We start from the raw sequence: 19,927 nt of genomic DNA, 5'->3' as shown, positions 1-19,927 counted from the left end.
AAGGCCCAGCCCGTTGCTCCGCCTCTTTGCGGCAGAGCTCAGGCCGGTGCAAACCGGCTCAGTGCCCCGAAGGCCGTCCCGCGTCACCCAATCCTCGGCTGGCCCCCACCTCCGCAGCTCTCCGTGGGAGCCCGGGAATGGCAAGTGGCCAGCTTCCCGGGACGCAGCTCTGAACCAGGCGGCCTGCACTGACAGCTAGCGACAACCGCCGCGGGCGCCGCGGGCCGACCGGCGACCGCCGGCGTAAGCGCGGGGGCGGGCCCCGGTCGGCTCCACGCCCCCGCCGAGCACTCACTCCGCCGATCGCCCCGGAGCCTGCGGGCGGCTGGGGGCGGCGGGGTGGCGGGGCGGGCCCGGGAGCGGCCGGAGCCTGCGCAGTGCGGCGCCCGCGGCCGGCCGGGGATGACGTAACCTCCGCCTGCGGCCTCCGCGCCCCGCCCCGCGCCGCGCTCCGCGAACAGGGCGAGCGCAGCGCGGGCGGCGCCTGGCTGGCCGCCGCCTCCCCTTTGGCGTCCGCGCAGCCGGGTCTTTGTCCGCCGGCCCGGCGGCTGCTCGCGCTTTGTTCCCGGCGCCCGTTCCCCGGCCGGCCGGGGCGCGCCGCCGAGCAGCCCCCTTGCGCCGCGCTGGCGTCGTCCTCGTCCCCCTCGCCGCCCCCCGCGCGCGGCCGGGCCTTGCCCCCCATGGTGTCCCGGCCCGAGCCGGAGAGCGAGGCCATGGACGCGGAGCTGGTGGTGGCGCCGCCGGGCTGCTCGCACCTGAGCAGTTTCAAGGTGGACAACTGGAAGCAGAACCTGCGGGCCATCTACCAGTGCTTCGTGTGGAGCGGCACGGCGGAGGCCCGCAAGCGCAAGGTGCGAGTCCCCTCTCCCCCGGAAAACTGCGGGCTGAGCTGGGAGCCGGGGGAGACCCCTTTTTTTGCAGCGTTGCCCAGCAAGTGGGTGGTGGTGGGGCGCTTCTGGGCCCTGTTGGGGTGCGAGGAGAAGGAAGGGAGGGCTTGTTAGCCTCCTGCGGACCCCTCCCGGGCTACGCTCGCCGGCGGGGCGGGGTGGGGGGGCCCGAGAGGGCTCTTCTTTCTTATTCCCTGCCCCCTCTCCCCTGCCCCCCTCCCCTCTCTCCCCTCCCTCCCCACCTCCCATCTCCTCCCCCCTCCTCCCTCCTCCCCTTCCCCTCCGCCTCGGTCCTCCCGCCCCCTCTCTTCCCCTCCCCCGTCTTCCTCCCCCTCCGCTGCGGGGGTGGGGGCGGAGCAGGGGCGGGGTTTGGGGCGTGTCCAGTTCCGGAGGTGGGCGAGTGCAGAGCTGGGAAGCGGGTGGTTTTCTTCTCCGGGGTAACGGTGGAAGCCTGGTACGGAGAAGGAAGGTGTCCCAGGTTCCAGTGCTAGACCTCATCGAGGAACCCTCCGGGGCAGGGAAGGGTTCGGGGGCGGGGATGGGGGCAATGAGCAGACGTAGGACAGAAAACTAAAAAGGGACAAAGACTCCGGGGCCTGTTGGGTGGTCTGCTGTGGGTCCGTCCCCTGCCACCATACTGAGCACCCATTAATCTGGAGCGTGCGTTAGGGCTTACCTAGGTCAGGGAAACTGAGCCGTGTGTCTCGACCGGGAGTTGTCAGTATGAAGCTACAACGGTGTGGTGCTTGGGCAGAACACCGCACCGGCTCCAGGGTCTGCAGGAAGGAATGCAGGGAGATGGCATCGTCCCGCCTCGTTTCAGATACGGACGTGGGTGGAGGGAGTGAGCAGTTGGAAATGGAGCAAGTCAAGCCACTGTACACCTATATCTGGGAAGGCCATTTCGTTATCAGCACGATGTGTTTTGGAGAATCGCTTGTAGCTACGGAGGAGTGGATTTAAAAGAAAAGATCGGTTTGACGGGAAGGTGGGACAGAGGCGTGCCTTCTGCGTTAGGAGGCTTTAGTAAGAAACTGATCACCTCCGTGAGACGTTGAGGAAATTACCTTTAGTGTTATCTTTTTCAGATAAATGCCCCATTAGGCTTATTAATTATGTGGAAATCAGAAAATAACGGTATTACCTGAATAAATCTTGTTACAGTGTAACGCGATTTTGCAGTTCAGTGAGGTTCGGAGGTGTGAGGCTCTTTCCACCTTGTAGCTTTAAAAAAAAATTTTTTTTTTTAAACTAACATCCACTGAGATTGTAGGGGTTAAGCACCGGTTTTCTTTCTTTTTATTAGTGATGGTGTTGGGAAGCATTACCTCTTAGAATGAACTGAAGTCAGAGATGATTTCTGTTAGGATCAGAGTGAGATTCTTGCTGATGGAATTGTGTGCTCCTGAAAAAATATCCTGGTTGAAAGCGATGGTCTTCAGGTGATAATCTTGTTACTGCTCCATGTCATTAGTTTAGTGGTTGAGATTTATATGGTGTGTGTAAGGTTCCTCTCCACATTGGATTCCTTACTTAAGGAATCCCCTGCTTTTTTCTTCTCTCTCCCCTTCCCCTGTAAATTTTTAACAAAGCTGAAGGAGTCAAGTTTAACACATCATTAACTTTGTCTCCTTTCCTAAAGTAAGGAATCACTGTTTTTTTTGCTATATGTCTTGGATTAATCCTTTAATGTCAGTTGCTTAGTTTGGGAGCTGTTGAAGCACATCTCTATTATTCACTTATAAGAACTTGAGCTATTGACAGACAAGAGGTGGTGATAAATACCTCAAATTTCAGATCTGTCACTGTTGCAATACCTTTTTGTAGTATACCAGCCAGGAATCCTAATGTCCTTCGTCTTTTCTGCTCCAGATTTTGGGGGGGGGGGGGGGGGGAGGTTCCTTTTTGTATCATTTGGGTCCTGTCTAACTGCATGTCTAGCACTCTCTAGTGGCCCAGCCAAGGAAGAGTTGGTTTGATAAATGGTTTAACCCTCATGGTTAACAGTGAACAATACATGTTTCCCAGTGAGTAGGATTCTCAGTAGATCTGTATGTAGGTTTGGTATATATATATATTTTGGTTTTAACAGTACGAAGTTTCCTGTAAAAATATTTCAACTTAACGGGGTGCCTGGGTCATTAAACATCTGCCTTCGGCTCAGGTCATGATCCCAGGGTCCTGGAGTCAAGCCCCGAGTTGGGCTCCCTGCTCAATGGGAAGCCTGCTTCTCCTTCTCCCACTCCCCCTGCTTGTGTTCCCTCTCTTGCTGTCTCTCTCTCTGTGTCAAATAAGTAAATAAAATCTTTAAAAAAAATATTTCAACTTAAGTTATAATCTTCCTAAATAAACAAAGGTGCCTTTTGAGGTTGAAGTCTCAGCAACAGTGTAACCATAGAAATAAAGCCCTGACTGGTGTGAGGTGGTATCTCAATAAAGCCCTGGATAAACAGGTGAGCTTTCTCTAAGTAGGAAACGGTTATGGTTTTTGTATCCACCTTTGATTCTTCTTTTGGTAGGCACAGAGTAAGAAGAACATGATCAGATTTGATAACTTTCTGTCCAATATAGGCTTGAATTGCAGTAAGACCTGTGTACTACTGAATGTAAAAATGTTCCCATGTTCCTGTGAGTTAGGACTCAGTGCTGCCACAGTGGACTCTGCTTTTCTGGCATGTGTTGAATATAGCAAATATCTTACCATTTTAGGGTTTGTGTGTGAAAAACTGACAATGAAAACATCAAGATTTTAAGTGCTACTGGTTATTATGACATAACAAAGTCTACATTGTTTTTTGAATATATAGACCTTGGGAGGACGGGGAACATTTTTTAAATAATCACTTCTCTCTCTCTCTCTCTCTTTTTTTTTTAAAGATTTATTTATTTGACAGAGAGAAACACAGCGAGAGAGGGAACACAAGCAGGGGGAGTGGGAGAGGGAGAAGCAGGCCTCCCACGGAGCAGGGAGCCCGATGCGGGGCTCGATCCCAGGACCCTGGGACCATGACCTGAGCCAAAGGCAGACGCTTAAGGACTGAGCCACCCAGGCGCCCCGCACTCCCCTTTTTGAACTGTTTCTGTGACTCTAAAATTTTGCAGCAACTTGTCCTCAAAACACAGCCCTTTTGGGAAGCCTGGGTGGCTCAGTCAGTTAAGTGTCTGCCTTCAGCTCAGGTCATAATCCCAGGATGGGATTGAGTTCCACATGGGGCTCCTTGCTCAGCAGGGAGCCTGCTTCTCCCTCTGCCTGCCCCTCCCCCTGCTTGTTCACGTGCACGCTCTCTCTCTCTCTGACAAATAAATAAAATCTTAAAAAAAAGCAAAACACGGCCTTCTTTATAGATATAGTAAATACTCTTAAGCAACTCTACCTTGCCCCAAGTGAAGAAGAGTTGTCAAACATACTGTCATTTTGGATTAATATGGGTTCTGGTTTAGTTTGGTCAGTAATCTGGAGGACAGTAAACTGCTTTTGAAGGTTTCCGTCTGAGGCACAAAATTTGGGGCCTGAAGCAAGCCTTTGGGTAGAAATTTTTAGGGAAATATTTCGTTTGAGAAAGGGGCTAGAGAGGAAACTTACCTGGGAAATGATAGATAAGAGGCGGGAGGGCTCTAAGATCCAGTAATCATACCTTACTTTAACAGTTCTGTTTGATGTTTGTGGTCTTCACACCACCATTTAAATGTGGAATGATTCCCTGTTTTTTAGAACTCTTATTCTCTCTTCAGTCCAGAGTCAACTCTGAACCCTGGGTTTCTGTCTTGAGGAATTGAAATCTTAATTGTCAAAATGCCATTAAATAGTAAGTGTCACGCAGCCAGATTACAAATATCTGCCTTAAAATTTAGAGTACTTGTAGATGCCCAATGATAATTCTTACACATAGGCTAATTAGAGCCTGAACATACATAAAGGAATGCATAAATAATTCTAGATGCTTAATTGTCGGTCAGTTTTACTGAGGAAGATTAAAATGCATGAATCTGTGTATTTAAAAAATAACAATTAACAGAAGTGACAATATGAACATAATCTCTTTTTTTGCATTTTTTAAAAAGATTTTATTTACTTAGAGAGCAGTCATGAGAGCAGAGGGAGGGGCAGAAGGAGAGGGGGAGAGAGAATCTCAAGCAGACTCTGCACTGAGCATGGAGCCTAATGTGGGGCTTGCTCCCACAACCAGGACATGAGCTGAGCCGAAACCAAGAGTTGGTCACTTAACCGACTGAACCACCCAGGTGCCCTGAATATATATATATTTTTAAAGATTTTATTTATTTACTCATAAGAGACAGAGAGAGAGGCAGAGGGAGAAGCAGGCTCCCCACTGAGCAGGGAGCCTGATGTGGGACTTGATCCCAAAACCCCGGGATCACGACCTGAGCCGAAGGCAGACGCTCAACCATCTGAGCCACCCAGGTGCCCGCCCTGAACATACTCTTAATGTGTAAAAATAAAACACCTTATCGAATAGGCTTATTGAATGTATATGGTGAGTCATTTCTGGCCTCACACAACCACTGTCAAGATATGTTTGCTGCCTGGGTCTTCCAGATTTTTAAAAAATTATAGGGGCACCTGGGTGGTTTAGTCAGTTAAGCGTCTGCCTTCGGCTCAGGTCATGATCCCAGGGTCCTGGGATCCAGCCCCACATCAGGCTCCCTGCTCAGCAGGGAGCCTGCTTTTCCCTCTCCCTCTGCCTGCTGCTGGCGTGCTCTCTGTCAAATAAATAAATAAAATCCTAAAAAAAAAAAGATAAATACATCTGCATATAAAACAGTTACATGTTTTTATTTATGTAAACATACGTGCTGTGTATCTTGTTTCCATTTTTCACTTGTTGCCCATGCATATAGATCTGTTGAGCTGTGTGCGGTTAATATTCCATTGGATGCAAAGAGCGTTGTCTGTTTTCCCCTTTTTTCAAGCTTTCAATTTGTAGGATTTACTAAGAATTTATACAACTTAAGCGTGGTGATCAGTTTAAAGAAGGAATAATCTTAGGCAAGTCATTTTAATATATGTTTTCATTTACTGAGGGATTGGAACATGATTTGTCTACTTGACATCAAACCTGAGATGCCTTTAAAAAGTGCACTTTTATTTATGGAAAAACACGGGGAGGGAGGTAGCCAAAAGGAGACAAATACAAAAACTAAGTATGACACATGAAAGTTTAAGGTAGTATAATTTCATAGAGTACAAGCGTAACGCCCTTTCATTTTGAATCTTGACAAAGCGACAAATACAGGTTGTTAGGCTGTGGACACTTGCCTCAGATGAGAGCAGCTCTTACGGTCAGGGTTGTGGAAGTGTGGCTCAGGTGTTCGGTTGTCGTGTGGAAAGGGAAGTTATTGCAGGAGGAAAATGGTCTTGCTTCTGTTGAGTCAGTGGTTACTTTGCCGTGTGTTTTAGAAAAAGACGTACTAGTCCAGGGCTGTGCACTGGTCATCTCTTTATAAGTGCTGCTTTAGTTCTGGAGTCTGAGATCCGTCCCTTGAGATCTGAATGAATCTCTTTGATTCCTTTGAACTTTCTAGTAGAAATCATCATTGGGGGGAGACAGTTCTGTTACTGGCTTTAGACAGAGTACTCGGAGCAGCAGGACACACTGGTAGATCATAAACCGAGAGCCATGAGCTTGCATGTGTCGCTGGCTTCACCGTTGACACAGGTCATTGGCTCAGCCCGGTGCTTACACCGTGACGTTGAGAATGCTGTTGGGCCCACTTCGGGTTTTGTGTTTTTGTTTTTTTAAGTTCAGTTCATTTTTTGGATATGTCTTTTTTTTTTTTTTTTTAAGGAAACTTTTTTCTTTTCAAACTTTATTCTCTTGAGGAATTAACTTTTGCTTTATTTATTGATGCCTTGAATCTCAAATCCTTACAGCAAAACGTAATACCATTCATACTAAGCAGGGGACAGGTCTTTCCAAGTAAAAGGTCCAGAATGGAAAAAATTTTTCTTTTGAGATAATCGTAGATTGACATGCTGTTGTAAAAAATAACACATAGACGTCTCTGTACCCTTTACGCAGTTTCCGCCAATGGTAACATCTTGCAAACTGTAATGAAATATTAACAATCAGGATGTCAGCATTGATACAGTCCATCTTTGATACAATCCACCCATTTTCTTCAGACCTCCCCTCCGTCTCCCTGATTGTTAACCTTTTACTGTTACCGTGGTACCTTTTGTCACAACCAATGACAAAAGTTGATACATTGTTATTAACTGAAAGTCATACTTCATTCAGATCCCATTAGTTTTTCCCTAACCTCCTTTTTCTTTCTCAGGATCCCATCCAGGATTCCACATTACATGTAGTTGTCATGTCTCCGTAGGCTCCTCTGGATTGTGACATTTTCTCAGACTTTCCTTCTTTTTGATGACCTTAGCAGTTTTGAGGCAAATTGTTCAGGTATTTTATAGAACGCCCCTCAATTTGGGCTTGTCTGATGTTTTTCAGCTGTCTGATGTTTTTCATGGAGCTGTGGTTATGGCTTTTGGGAAGGCCAGAGAGGTGAAGTGCCCTTACCAAGCCCTGTCAAGGGTGATGGGGTCAACACGACTTAGGACTGTTGGTGGAAAGCTTGACCGCGTGGTTGTGAGGCTGTTCTACAGTAAAGTGGCTCTTTTTCCCTCCTTTCCATACTGTCCTATTTGGAGCAGAGTCACTCTGCACAGGTCACATGTAAGGGGAGGGCAGTTAACGCTCTGCATCCTTGAGGCCAGAGTATCCAGATTATTTGGAATTTTTCTATAGGAAATATTTGTCCTTTCCCACTCATTTAGTATTTATTCAATCTTTCGTATCAGTATGGATTTACAGGTATTTTATACTATGGGTTATAATCCAGTATTCTGTTTTGTTGCTCAGACTCTTCCAGCTTTAGCCAGTGGGAGCTCTTCCGGTTGTCTTCCCTGTCACTTGGCATACCCTTACCGATTTTTGTTTGGTTTATTGTTGTTTTTGAGGACTTCCTTACTTTCTGGTACTGTGAGTTTCTAGGCTTATATTGTATATTTTCTGCCCTGGTCTTAGAATCTACCATTTCTCCAAGGGGCCCTAGTCCTTTTATTGAAGAATAGAGTTAGAAAATAGGGTTTGGGCAGTAGCTGTGCTTGTTGATACCAGTGATGTGGCTTCTCAGCCCTCAGGGGACAGAGCTAAGAAACAGACGTGTATATGCCAATTCATGTACACACAAGTCTATGGTGGTTCATCTCCACCCTTATTAAACTATACCTGAGTTCATAGTGATGTCTCCAGCTCTAATCCAATACTACATGGGTCATTCTAGCCTTTTCTTGCTTATCTGTAACTTCTCTGTCCAACCGATAAAACTTACCCACCATCTACATACTTAACTGTTTAATTTCAGTTTGCTTGTATAGTGGTATAGGCACCAAGGATAGTCTGCCCCCAAATGTGACACTTTGGCATATTGTCTATTCTGAATTAAAAGTTCCTTAAAAACAGCCCACGAAAGAACACTCTGGCAGAGATAGGGAATTTAGAACTGAGAAAGCTGTATAACCTTTATTACTTTTTTACCAATTTACGGCCCAGCCCAAAATCTGTGTTTAATTCCTTAATAATTGAAGCTCCTGAACATAAGTTTTTGTCCTGTCAGTTCCTCTGCAATTTATTGTCTCTTTGCCAGCTTTTGTCATTTCTTTGGGTCTTAATGTCCGTATTGGTCTCCACGTGCACATAATTAAACTTTGGTTCTTTTTCTTTGGTTATTCTATCTCATGTCAATTTAAATCTTAGACTAGCTGGAAGAATCTTGAAGGGTAGAGGAAAAATTTTCCCCTCCAACAGCGGTTTCAGAATTGTTACTCTGCCCCTCCTCGGGGAAGCAGTGTTATCACCTGGCTTTCCTGTGGCTCCTTTTGCCTGGCGTTTTACACCCTCCACTCATTTCCAAGTTACTTAGGCAAGTTGTCCCATACCCTCTGCATACGTGGGCATTATCGCATACGTTTATTTGTAATACAGTCAGATTCTTTTGTCCTGGTCTGCACTGCATCCTGGCATCCTCTGACTGCCTAACCAATTATTTACAGGTTGGCATATATTATGGTTTGCCCTTTGTGCTGTGAAAGTTAAGAAGATTAAATAGGAAGTATGTAAACTCAGTTTTCAGGGACTGAAATGACCTACCTTAACAGATCTTTGAGGTTTGTTTCTTTCCTCTCATCTTATGTTGACCGGTACCTGCAGCAGAGAGTGAAATTAAACCAGAATCAGTAGCTTTTATTATTGTTAGCAGCTCTGGTAAAATGCTTTGGGGAATAAAGTGGAAAGAGCAGGTTAAAATGAGGGTTTAGGAGAATCTGATCACTCCCTATACGCATTGACAACTGACAGTTGGGAGGTGATATAGAATTTAAATTGAGAATAGCCCAAGGGGGAGAAAAAGGGTAGCCCAAGGCAGTCAGTACCATGGGGATTTTGCCTTTGCTTCTGCCCAAAAGTGTGACCTGCACAGGTCCCCCAATCTCTCTTGAGTGTCACTCATTTCTCATTTATGATAATGCTCTTTAATTTACATAGCGTTTTATATTTTATAAAGCATTTTTCATACATAATTTCACTTGATTTCGGTACTCATAATACACGTTTTAGGTAGGCGTGGCAGGTAAGTCGCCTAACCTATCCAGGGGCACTTATCGTGAACACCAAGTCTGGGCCTTGAAATTAGGTTACTTTGAGTCTGAAGTTTGTGCTCCCACTAAATTATTCTGGAATGTTTTACATCACCACCAAGTAATTCTCTAATCTCGGCAGACAGTGGCCATATGTCGTACAAATTAGACTCAACTTGGACACTTCCTGGAGACAGTGTAAGATTGTATAGGTTAAGGGTTCAGTCCAAGAGCACTGCTCCTACTTTAGACACCAGTCACAAGTCCAGATTGGCACCCGTGCTTGCAACTGATTAGGACCCCTTTTTCAGATTCGGTAACTTGTTAAAATAGTTCACAAAACTCAGGGAAACCTTTACTTACGTTTACCAATTTATTATAAAAGATAAAGTGTACAGGTGAACAGTCAGATGAAGAGGTACATAGGATGGGGTCTGGGAGGGCCCTGGGCACAGGAGCTTTGTCCCAGTGGAGTCAGGGTGCATCACACTCGCGGTGCATATGATGTAGGAAAGATGTTAGGGTTTGAAGCCGATGGCCAAGAAAGAATTCTTGAGACATCTTTGGTGCAGAAAGGTGATTTTATTAAAGCTCTGGGACAGGACCATGGGCAGAAAGAGGTGCACCGGGGTCGTGAGGAGTGGCCCATTATATACTTTCGAGTTGGGGGATGGAGTTAGGCACGGCCTAAGTCTCTAAGGAATTTTGGAAGCGAGGTTTCCAGGACCTTGAGGGGGCTAGCTGTTGTTAGGAAAAGGTTATTTATTACCGTCTAATAAAACCTTAGTCATGAGACCCTTCAGATGTATATCTGTGGGTCATATGCTTGGGGGATGATTGCCAACATATATTTGGGGGAGTAGAAGTAAAGGAAGTTTCCAAAGGAATTTTTTAAAAGATTTTTTATTTATTTGAGAGAGAGTGCACTTGAGCAGAGGGAAGGGGAGGGTCAGAGGGAAAGGGAGAAGCAGACCCCCCGCTGAGCAGGGAGCACGACAGGGTCCCGATCCCAGGACCCTGAGATCATGACCTGAGCTTGAAGGCAGCTGCTTAACCGACGAGCCACCCAGGCGCCTCCAAAGGAATTTTTATATGTTAAAGTAGACTTACAGGATCCTGGGGGTCGGGCTAAGATTGCCTTTTACCCTTAGCAAAGTATTAACATCGAGGCACTTAAGTTCCTAGAGGAATGTCACTCTGTTTCAAGGACTTGTCAGTGGGCTGTAACAAGTAAGGAAATTTAATAATTTTTCTTCTGCCTTTGTTTTCCACATCACATGGATGCATTAACCAACCCAGAAGCCCCCTGGACCTGTCTTTTAGCATTTTCATTAGGGCTTCATTACATAGTTATGATTGATTAAACAGACACTGATTAGACATTACAGAGGCATGATTGATTAAATCATTGGCAATTGGTGGAGGTTGGGGTGGGGCAGAAAGTTCCAACCCTCTGATCACATGGTTGGTTCCCTGGCACCCAGACCCCATCCTGAGGCTATCCAGAAGCTTTTCAAAAATCATCTCAGTAACATAAATTTAGACATGGTTGAAAGGAACTTGTGAATAACAAAAGATACCTTTATCAATCAGATCACTTCGAAATTCAAGGGTTTTAAGGGCTTTGTGCTTGGAATTGGGAAGACCAAAATATGTATTTCTTCTATCACACTGTAATTCTCACTTCTGTACCTCGAGGGAGTTGGGCTAAATAGATCTGTTTGAGTTGAGAGAGTCAAAGACCTGAGTGTGGCTTTCTGAGGCTGGGAAATCTGAGGAGATTGTTTGATTTCAGTTAAGTCTTTGCCTTTTGGTGCCTCAGTTCATGTAGAAAATGGAATGTTTATTCCTGTCCCTTTGCTTATGTCAGAGTCCCTGATGGTAGAAAAGTATTTTGAACCCTTGAAAAAGTCATCAAAGAGAATGAAAAACAATTAAATTTACCTTCTTACAATTGTCAGATGTTAATAGATCAGTGGTGGTGGGAAGTCGTGCATTAGCTCTCAAGGTGCCATCTCATGGTTGTCACTTGTTTTAAGCTAGACTCAGAATTCACCGTACAACTGAGTCATCCCTGACTCATGTGCCTCTTCTGCCCCTGCCCCATCCTTCTTGGTATGGGGAGGAGGGTGTGAGAAAGAAGATCATAGAGATTAGGGTATCCAAGGAAATATTGTTAGTATTGGGGCCTCGAATGAATGGACTTTCTGTGCATTTCTTGAATTATGTAAAATCAGAACTGTTTTTTTTTAAGTTTTTATTTAAATTCCAGTTAGTTAACATACAGCGTAATACTAGTTTCAGGTGTATAATATAGTGAGGCAACACTTCATACAACTCCCATGCTTTTCACAAGTGCCCCCCTCATCCCCATCTCCCCCACCCACCGTCCCTCTGGTGACCACCAGTTTGTTCTCTATACTTGCAAGTCTGTTTCTTGGTTTGCCTCTCCCCGCCCCACGCCCTTTGCTCGTTTGTTTTGTTTCTTAAATTCCACACGTGAATGAAATCATAGGGTATTTGTCTTTTTTTGACTGACTTATTTCACTTAGCATAATCCTCTCTGGTTTCATCCAGGTGGATGCAAACAGAACTGTTAAATTATTGACCCCTGTCTGCTTTTCCTATCAATAAAAATCCTAGCTGTGTTTCAGGATTTCCTTGCAGCCTACTGAATCTACTTGAATTAATTTATGGGAGAAAGGGATTTAATACAGAAATCATTGCAAGGGCTCCAGGAGCAGTAGACTCTGGGTTGAGTTTCCTGGAACCCCCGCCAGCCTCCAGAATTCCGCTGCCTCTGCCCATCCAGGAAGGTGAGGGAGGAACCTTGCCGTCCCTGCCGCGACCATCCACTCCAGAAAGCAGCCACCCCTGTGCCTCTCCCTGGCCCACTCAGACCAGTAGTGGGTGGTGCAAGGGGTATCCTACCCTTTCCATGTCAGTGGGAGGGGTTAGGATAGTAATACCTATCATGAACTCTGTATTCTTTCCTGCGGCTGCTTTCACAAGTGACCACAAACTGGGGGGTTTACAACAAGTTCTGGAGGTCAAAAGCCCGCAGTCTGGTGTTGGCAGGACCACGGCCCTCCAGAGGCTCGAAGGGAGGAACAGTTCTGGCCTGTTCCCGCTGTAGGCCCCCACCGTCCAGTTTCTGCCTCCTTCACCTGGCCTTCATTCCCTTGTCCAAGGTCTTTGTGACCCTCCCAAGGACACTCAGGTTGGCATTTAGGGCCCACCCAGATAATCAAGTGTAATCTCATCTCGACACCCTGAACTTAACTACATTTGCAAAATTTTCCACCTAAGGTAACATTCTCAGGTTCTGGGGATTAAGACGGGGACACACCTTTTGGGGAGCGGCGGTCAGCCCACTACAGATCCTGACAAGTACAGGCACTGTCCTCAGTACATTAAAAGGCAGCCATTTAATCCTCATAGTAGCCGCATGAGGTAGAAACGTGTCCACATTTAAAAGTCAGGAAACCGAGGCAAAGAGAATCGTGTAACTTGTTCGATCCCACAGCGAGAGTTGTGGAAACCGGAATTGGACCCGTTCCTGTGCCCTGTAACAGATGCTCAGTGGGTCACCGGCTTGCCTACAACTGGATGCAAGATCTTTGAAGAATTAACTGGAAGTCAGCAGCTGGCTTTGATAAGTAGTTGACATCTACATAATTCTTTTCACTAGTACTTGGCAGTACTAATCACTTGCCTTTGTTTCAGCATCCTGAGGTTTGGTGTCAGACCTACAAATGTCGATATTACCTGTACTGTTTCCTAGGGCGTCCAGGGTTATTTCGAGCTGCTCTAGTTTCTGTGCTTCAGCTTCGGGGCTAAATGAACTCAGGAGACAGAACTCCTCGTGTAAGTCAGTCGTTGCTCCATTTAGGATCTAGAACTGTGCTGCCCAGCACTCCAGTCACTAGCCACGTGTGCTGTTTGTAATTACTATGAAATAGAATAAAAAACCCAGTTTCTTGGCTGCCCGAGTCACTTCTCGGTAATGACTGCTGTAACGGACAGTGCAGACCCAGAACACTTGTAGCATCGTAGAACCTTCTCTGGGATAGTGCTGATACAAATTACAGAAGACACCGTCCGAGACAGATTCTGCTTTCTGTGCTTAGTGTCTCTTGGCCGTCGCTGGCCGCTTCGTTACTGTGAGGGAACTGGTCTCGCAGCTGTTGGACCCATCCACTCAGTAACACCTTCAGTGGTGGGTGTGACACCGCCTCCAGGGAGCGTCCTAGGGGTTACACACTTGAGCGAGGTCGCCCGGAGGAGGAAGTTAGGTCCGTCCTTACACGCTTTCCTTCTTGTTCTTTGGAAGAGCAGGTCTTCCCACTTTGGGTTCATTTTCTTTTCTCCATATGAATTGAAGTCATACCCCTTGTAAGAAACATTTATTCTATAGAATTCCGTAGAATTTGAGCAGAAATTGTATACAGACTTTTCTGATTTCTCCAGTTGTCCTCAGTCAGGTGTGGTTGTTGCTCCTTTTAAATTTCATAGCATTTGGTTTATTGTCTTTCAGTATAACCACATCTTTTGTCGGGGTGCTTATTATTTTGTATTGCGGCTTTTTATCCCTCCTGTTAAAGCATACTCCTTGATGAATTTTTGTAAAGTGAACACGCTCCTGTCCTTGTGGACAGCACCCAGCACTGCACATGATGTCCCCTGCGAGCCCTTTCCTGCCCCCCCCCCCCCCCCGCAGGAGTGTCTGCCATCCGCCCTTCCATAACCAGCAAGTGACCTTTGCCTGCCTCAGTACTTTGTGTGATGGTAGCATGCAGGACGTACCTCTCTGTGGTCCGCTTCCTCTGTGTTCGCTTGTGAGATTCATCCTACCGTGAGTTCCTTTCCATTGCTCTGGTCATTCCATTCAATGTCTGTACCACAGTCTATTGTTTTTGCTTCTGATGAATATTTTTATTTTCAGGTTTGGGGTATTACAATTACGACATTCCTTTATGTGTCTCCTGGTGTCCTTGATACATGCATTTCTATCATGGATATCAGTTTCTTTGGGGGATGTTAAAGTTTGGATGAGGTGGTGCTTTTTGGCCAGAGTTCTCTGTTCTAAAGGTAACCTTTTCCCTTTTAATTAACAGTAGTAGTCTCAGGGGTGATACTTTGAAGCTAAATATCCAGTGCTCAGTGTACTTATATACAGATATATGTAGACACATACACACGTGTACACACGCATATAATTTAATGTATTTTTATTGAGTTGAAATTCACATAAAAATTAACTTTAAAATTAATTTTAGAACAATTCACTGTATTCATGATGTTGTATAGTCACCACCCCACCTCTACCAAGTTTCAGATCACTTTTTTTTTTAAAGATTTTATTTATTTATTTGACAGAGACACACACAGCGAGAGGGGGAACACAAGCAGGGGGAGAGGGAGAGGGAGAAGCAGGCTTCCCGCTGAGCAGGGAGCCCAGTGTGGGGCTCGATCCCAGGACCCTGGGATCATGACCTGAGCCGAAGGCAGACGCTTAATGACGGAGCCACCCAGGCGCCCCGATCACTTTTTTTTTTAAGATTTTATTTTTAAGTAATTGCTCCACCCAGCGTGGGACTGGAACTCACAACCCCGAGATCAAGAGTGGCATGGTCCTCCGACTGAGCCAGCCGGGCACCCCTAGGTCACTTTTATTTATTCTCTCTCTCTTCAGCCCTCGGCAACCTCTAATCTCTGTTCTGTCTCTGTGGATTTAGCTATTCTGAATATTTCATATGAATGCAGTCGCACAAAACGTGATTGTCTGTGCCCAGCTGCTCTCAGCATTACGTTCTCAAAGTTCATCTGTGTTGTAGCTGTATCAGAAGTTCATTCTTTTTTTATGGCTGAATAATACTCCATTGTGTGGACATACTGTATTTGTATATCCATTCATCTATTAGTGGAAATCTCGGCTTTTTCTTCTACCTTTTAACTATTGTGAATGACCCAGTACTTTTCTTTTTTTTTTTTTTTTTTTAATTTTTTTATTGTTATGTTAATCCCCGTACATTACATCATTAGTTTTAGATATAGTGTTCCATGATTCATTGTTTGTGCATAACACCCAGTGCTCCATGCAGAACGTGCCCTCCTCAATACCCATCACCAGGCTGACCCATCCTCCCAACCCCCTCCCCTCTAGAACCCTCAGTTTGTTTTTCAGAGTCCATCGTCTCTCATGGTTCTTCTCCCCCTCCGATTTCCCCCTGACCCAGTACTTTTCTACTCTGTGGTTTTAGCATCCATTGATGAGTGCCTGAATCCATTATTATGATAATGATTAGAAAGTGAAGATTTTGTATTTATATTTTTATCTTTCCTACTACATTGATTAGATGGAATTCTCCTGGGAAGAAGACTAAGACAGTGTGTGTGTGTTTGTGTGTGTGTGTGTGTGTGTGTGTATAGTATTAATATCAGAATGGACTTGGGGATTCTTTTTTATTCGGTATCTAATCCATTCTTGTTATTATTCATTTTTACGCTCAAATTGTACCAGAACTGCCTGGTGGGAATTCCTTAAGCTGGCTCCCATTCTTCCTCACATGTCTCTCTCGGTGTTGGAGTCAGTGGCTTATAAGAGGTGTCCATTTATGTTCATTTTTTTTTAGATTTTATTTATCTGACAGAGACACAGCGAGAGGGGGAACACAAACGGGGGAGAGGGAGAGGGAGAAGCCGACTCCCTGATGAGCAGGGAGCCTGGACACAGGGATCGATCCCAGGACCCTGGGATCATGACCCGAGCCAAAGGCAGACGCTTAATGACTGAGCCACCCAGGCGCCCCTATGTTCATTCTTATTTAGGAAGCACCAATTAGTTCAAGAATTGTTCATGGCTAGGGTATGTGGCAGGTCATTGGTGTTTATGGATAATAGATTTGTGACCTACATCAGTGGTGAACATGTCAGGGGAGCTCCAGTTAGTAAAATCTGATATGTGCCTTAAAATGAATATTGAGCATGGGCTTTATTTATTTATTTATAAAGATTTTATTTACTTATTTGACAGAGCGAGAGAGCACAAGCAGGGGGAAGAGTAGAGGGAGAGGGAGAAGCAGGCTCCCCGCCAAGCAGGGAGCCCGATGCGGGGCTCGATCCCAGGACCCTGGGATTATGACCTGAGCCGAAGGCAGACGCTTAACCATCTGAGCCACCCAGGCGCCCCTATTTATTTAATTTTTAAAACGATTTTATTTATTTATTTGAGAGAGTGTGCACGCGTGCATGGGGAGAGGGAGAGAGAGAATCCCAAGCAGATTCCACACACAGTGCAGAGCTCAACATGGGGCTTGATCTCACAACCCCGAGATCATGACCTGAGCTGAAATCTAGAGTCAGACGCTTAACCGACTGAGCCACCCAGGCGCCCCAAGCATGGGCTTTATTTAAATGAAAAGGATTTAGCTGAATTCTGGATATGTGTGTGCATTTATTTATATTTGAGGCTTTCTTTCCCTGACCTGGTAGCGTCAGGACATGATCAGTTTCTGTGTGTTTAGCTGGAGCTCTCTGCTTCCTTGTAGTTACTATAGTTTTTTGTGCAGCTAAGATTCTTTTTTTTTTTTTTTTTTTAAGATTTTATTTATTTATTTGAGAGAGAGAGAATGAGACAGAGAGAGCATGAGATGGGGGAGGATCAGAGGGAGAAGCAGACTCCCTGCTGAGCAGGGAGCCTGATGCGGGACTCGATCCCAGGACTCCAGGATCATGACCTGAGCCGAAGGCAGTCGCTTAACCAACTGAGCGACCCAGGCACCCGTGCAGCTAAGATTCTTGAGGATCTTTTTCCTCAGGCAGATTTCTCTTTCATGAAATTCTGCAAAAGAACAGGTGATACAGTTTTACATTTGAAGTTCAGGGCTTAATTTTTATCTTTTTAAAAAACCTTTTGTGTGTTTTGGGGTGCCTGGCTGGCTAATTGGTTGGGTGTCCACCTCTTGATTTCAGCTCAGGTCATGAGATTGAGCCCCAAGTCTCAATCTCTCTCTAGAGCCCCAAGTCTCTTTCTCTAAAGTCTCTCTTTCTAAAGTAAATAAATCTTTAAAAAAAAAGTTTTTGTGTGTTTTAAGGGAAAATTAGTTTTGTAATTATCCAAATAAGCTTATATTTTCAAGGTAATGCTACTCTTGAATTTTTTTGTTATATAAATAGAATTGGATTTACTGTTTTAAGTTCATAGAGGAATTTTTAAAAAAATCATTATAATGCCTTTAAAATATCCTGACTGGGGCGCCTGGATGGCTCAGTTGGTTAAGCGACTGCCTTTGGCTCAGGTCATGATCCCACGGTCCTTGCTCAGCAGGGAGCCTGCTTCTCCCTCTCCCTCTGCCTGCTTGTGCACACACTCTCTTTCTCTCTGGAATATAAATAAATAAAATCTTAAAAAAAAAAATTAAAAAATATCCTGAGTGATTAAAAATAAAGGACACCTCTTAATCTTTCCCATTCTTTGTATCTGTAATTGTAGTGAATAGTAAATGGAGTCTAGCTCGTGGTTGTTACTACGAATCTTCAGCAATCTGTTGCTTACAATATTTATAGCCAAAGGGAAATTTTCCATGATACCTGAAAGTATCATTTGCTTACATCAAATATAACTGTATATGTAATTTAGAAATGTCCCCTGTGTTCCTAAAAGCAATTACGGTTACTTAATTTCTTGGATTTATCACTAGAAGAATCAATAGATGATACAACTATTTATACTACGGTGGCATTTATTTTTGTTTTTGTTTTAAAGATTTATTTATTTGAGAGAGAGAACGAGAGCATGAGAGTGCACGAGGTGGGGGTGGGCCAGGGAGAGGAGCTTGTCTATTTTGTCTTCTGGGCTGTGGCCGCAGGGCTCTCTTGTCTTTGAGGAGCATATGCCCTTGCATCCTCCCTGGCCAACTCCTCTGCACCAGTTCTCCCTCCTCTGGAGGCTGACAGAGTTATCAGTGTCCCCACACAGCTTCCCTTTAGGCAGTTACCATCTAGGTGAAAATGATGATTTGTGTTTTATGCAAATATGGTTTGAGCCTGGTCCCCAGAGCCTCTCCTCCCTCCATGCCCCCCACTCTAGGTGAATGCACAGCCTGTCACCCCTGGGCTTGGCACTTGATTTGATCTTGTGTGTGCAGAGTGAAGCTTAGGAGGGGCTGCCTCCAGGCTGAGGGGCCTCCTGGGGTTAGGCACGTCCTAGTCCCCATTCTAACTGTGTCACGCACACACCCACCCACCCACCCAAAGGTCACAAGCATATATACACCTAAGTAACTCTTCAGATGTCAGAAGAGCCCAGAACCTTCCCCAGCGGGTGGTTGTGAGCATTGAATGAGGTACATCATCTGAAGGCCCGCGGCACCAGCGTCTAGAGTGCATGCAGCGGGGGGTTGTAATGTTCGTGTTGGCAGCCCTTTCTGTCTTAACCTTCCCTTCCCCGTACCCTGTTTATTTCCTCCTGGCCTGCATCCCCCTGCTTCCTGCCCACCCATCACCGCAGAAGAAAATTTGACACCGTGGTGTCCTCTCAGAGGCTGGAAATTCAATTTGATGATCTGCAGGGAGTTTATAGTCACTGCTGCAGTGCAGAGGTCATATTGGGCTAGAAAACAGTGGTGGTCTTGGGTGGTTGGGGTGTGTAAGAATTATCACTGCTCGCAATGGCTGAGATTAAAATTTTAGGTTTCTGTGGTCTAACTCTTGGCAACAAACTTTCTTTTTTCTTGTTCTTCTGTATCACTTTGACTCATGTCCCTCTCTGCTGGTTGATGATGGCTTGTAAATTGGCTGTGGTCCTGTGACCTGGGATCGCAAACGTACAGTGATGTCCACGGGAAGGGTGGCTAGGCTGTGAGCTGCTGGTGTGGGATGGGGAAGGAGACTAGGGGGTGGGCGGCACCCCGTCGGGACCGAGCAGGAGACTGAGGGCTCCTAAGGCTCACGTGGTAAACATCTGAGCCACTTCCGGGTTTTGGTAGCTGCGACTGTGGGCTTGAGCTTTCTTACGTGGAGCTAGTTCTGAGCCAAAGGAGCCAAGAGTACCTTTTGGAGCAGTTGAAAGGATTACAAAGAGATCTCTTGTTGAGTGAGACTGATGATACCTGTGATGTCCTTTCCTCCCCCTGCCGTGTCGGTTGTGGATCGCTTCACTTGACCACTTTCTGTCCGGGAACGCCTGGTTTCTAATTCTCTGCTCTCAATTTCAGGCGAAGTCGTGCGTCTGTCACGTTTGTGGCGTCCACCTGAACAGGCTTCACTCCTGCCTACACTGTGTCTTCTTCGGCTGCTTCACAAAGAAGCATATCCACGAGCACGCCAAGTCCAAGCGGCACAACCTGGGTAAGGCGCCCTCCGACGCGTCTCCCTGGCG

The 19,927-nt window shown here is 45.8% G+C and overlaps 1 protein-coding gene across 1 annotated transcript in view; it reads left to right on the top strand.

The window, feature by feature from the left end:
- The first annotated feature begins 451 nt into the window (after positions 1–451).
- The window catches only part of USP22 (ubiquitin specific peptidase 22), a 41,567-nt gene continuing 22,091 nt past the window's right edge, over positions 452–19,927 (top strand). The window contains exons 1-2 of the mRNA XM_036101863.2: positions 452–851; positions 19,764–19,896. Coding sequence (XP_035957756.1) covers positions 681–851; positions 19,764–19,896 — 304 coding nt within the window. The 5' untranslated portion in view covers positions 452–680. The remainder of the gene's footprint in view (positions 852–19,763; positions 19,897–19,927) is intronic.

The sequence above is a fragment of the Halichoerus grypus genome, chromosome 2 (genome assembly GCF_964656455.1).
Source record: "Halichoerus grypus chromosome 2, mHalGry1.hap1.1, whole genome shotgun sequence".
Taxonomy (NCBI): domain Eukaryota; kingdom Metazoa; phylum Chordata; class Mammalia; order Carnivora; family Phocidae; genus Halichoerus; species Halichoerus grypus.
The sequence above is the reverse complement of the archived record's forward strand: the minus strand, read 5'-3'. Positions and strand labels throughout refer to the sequence as shown.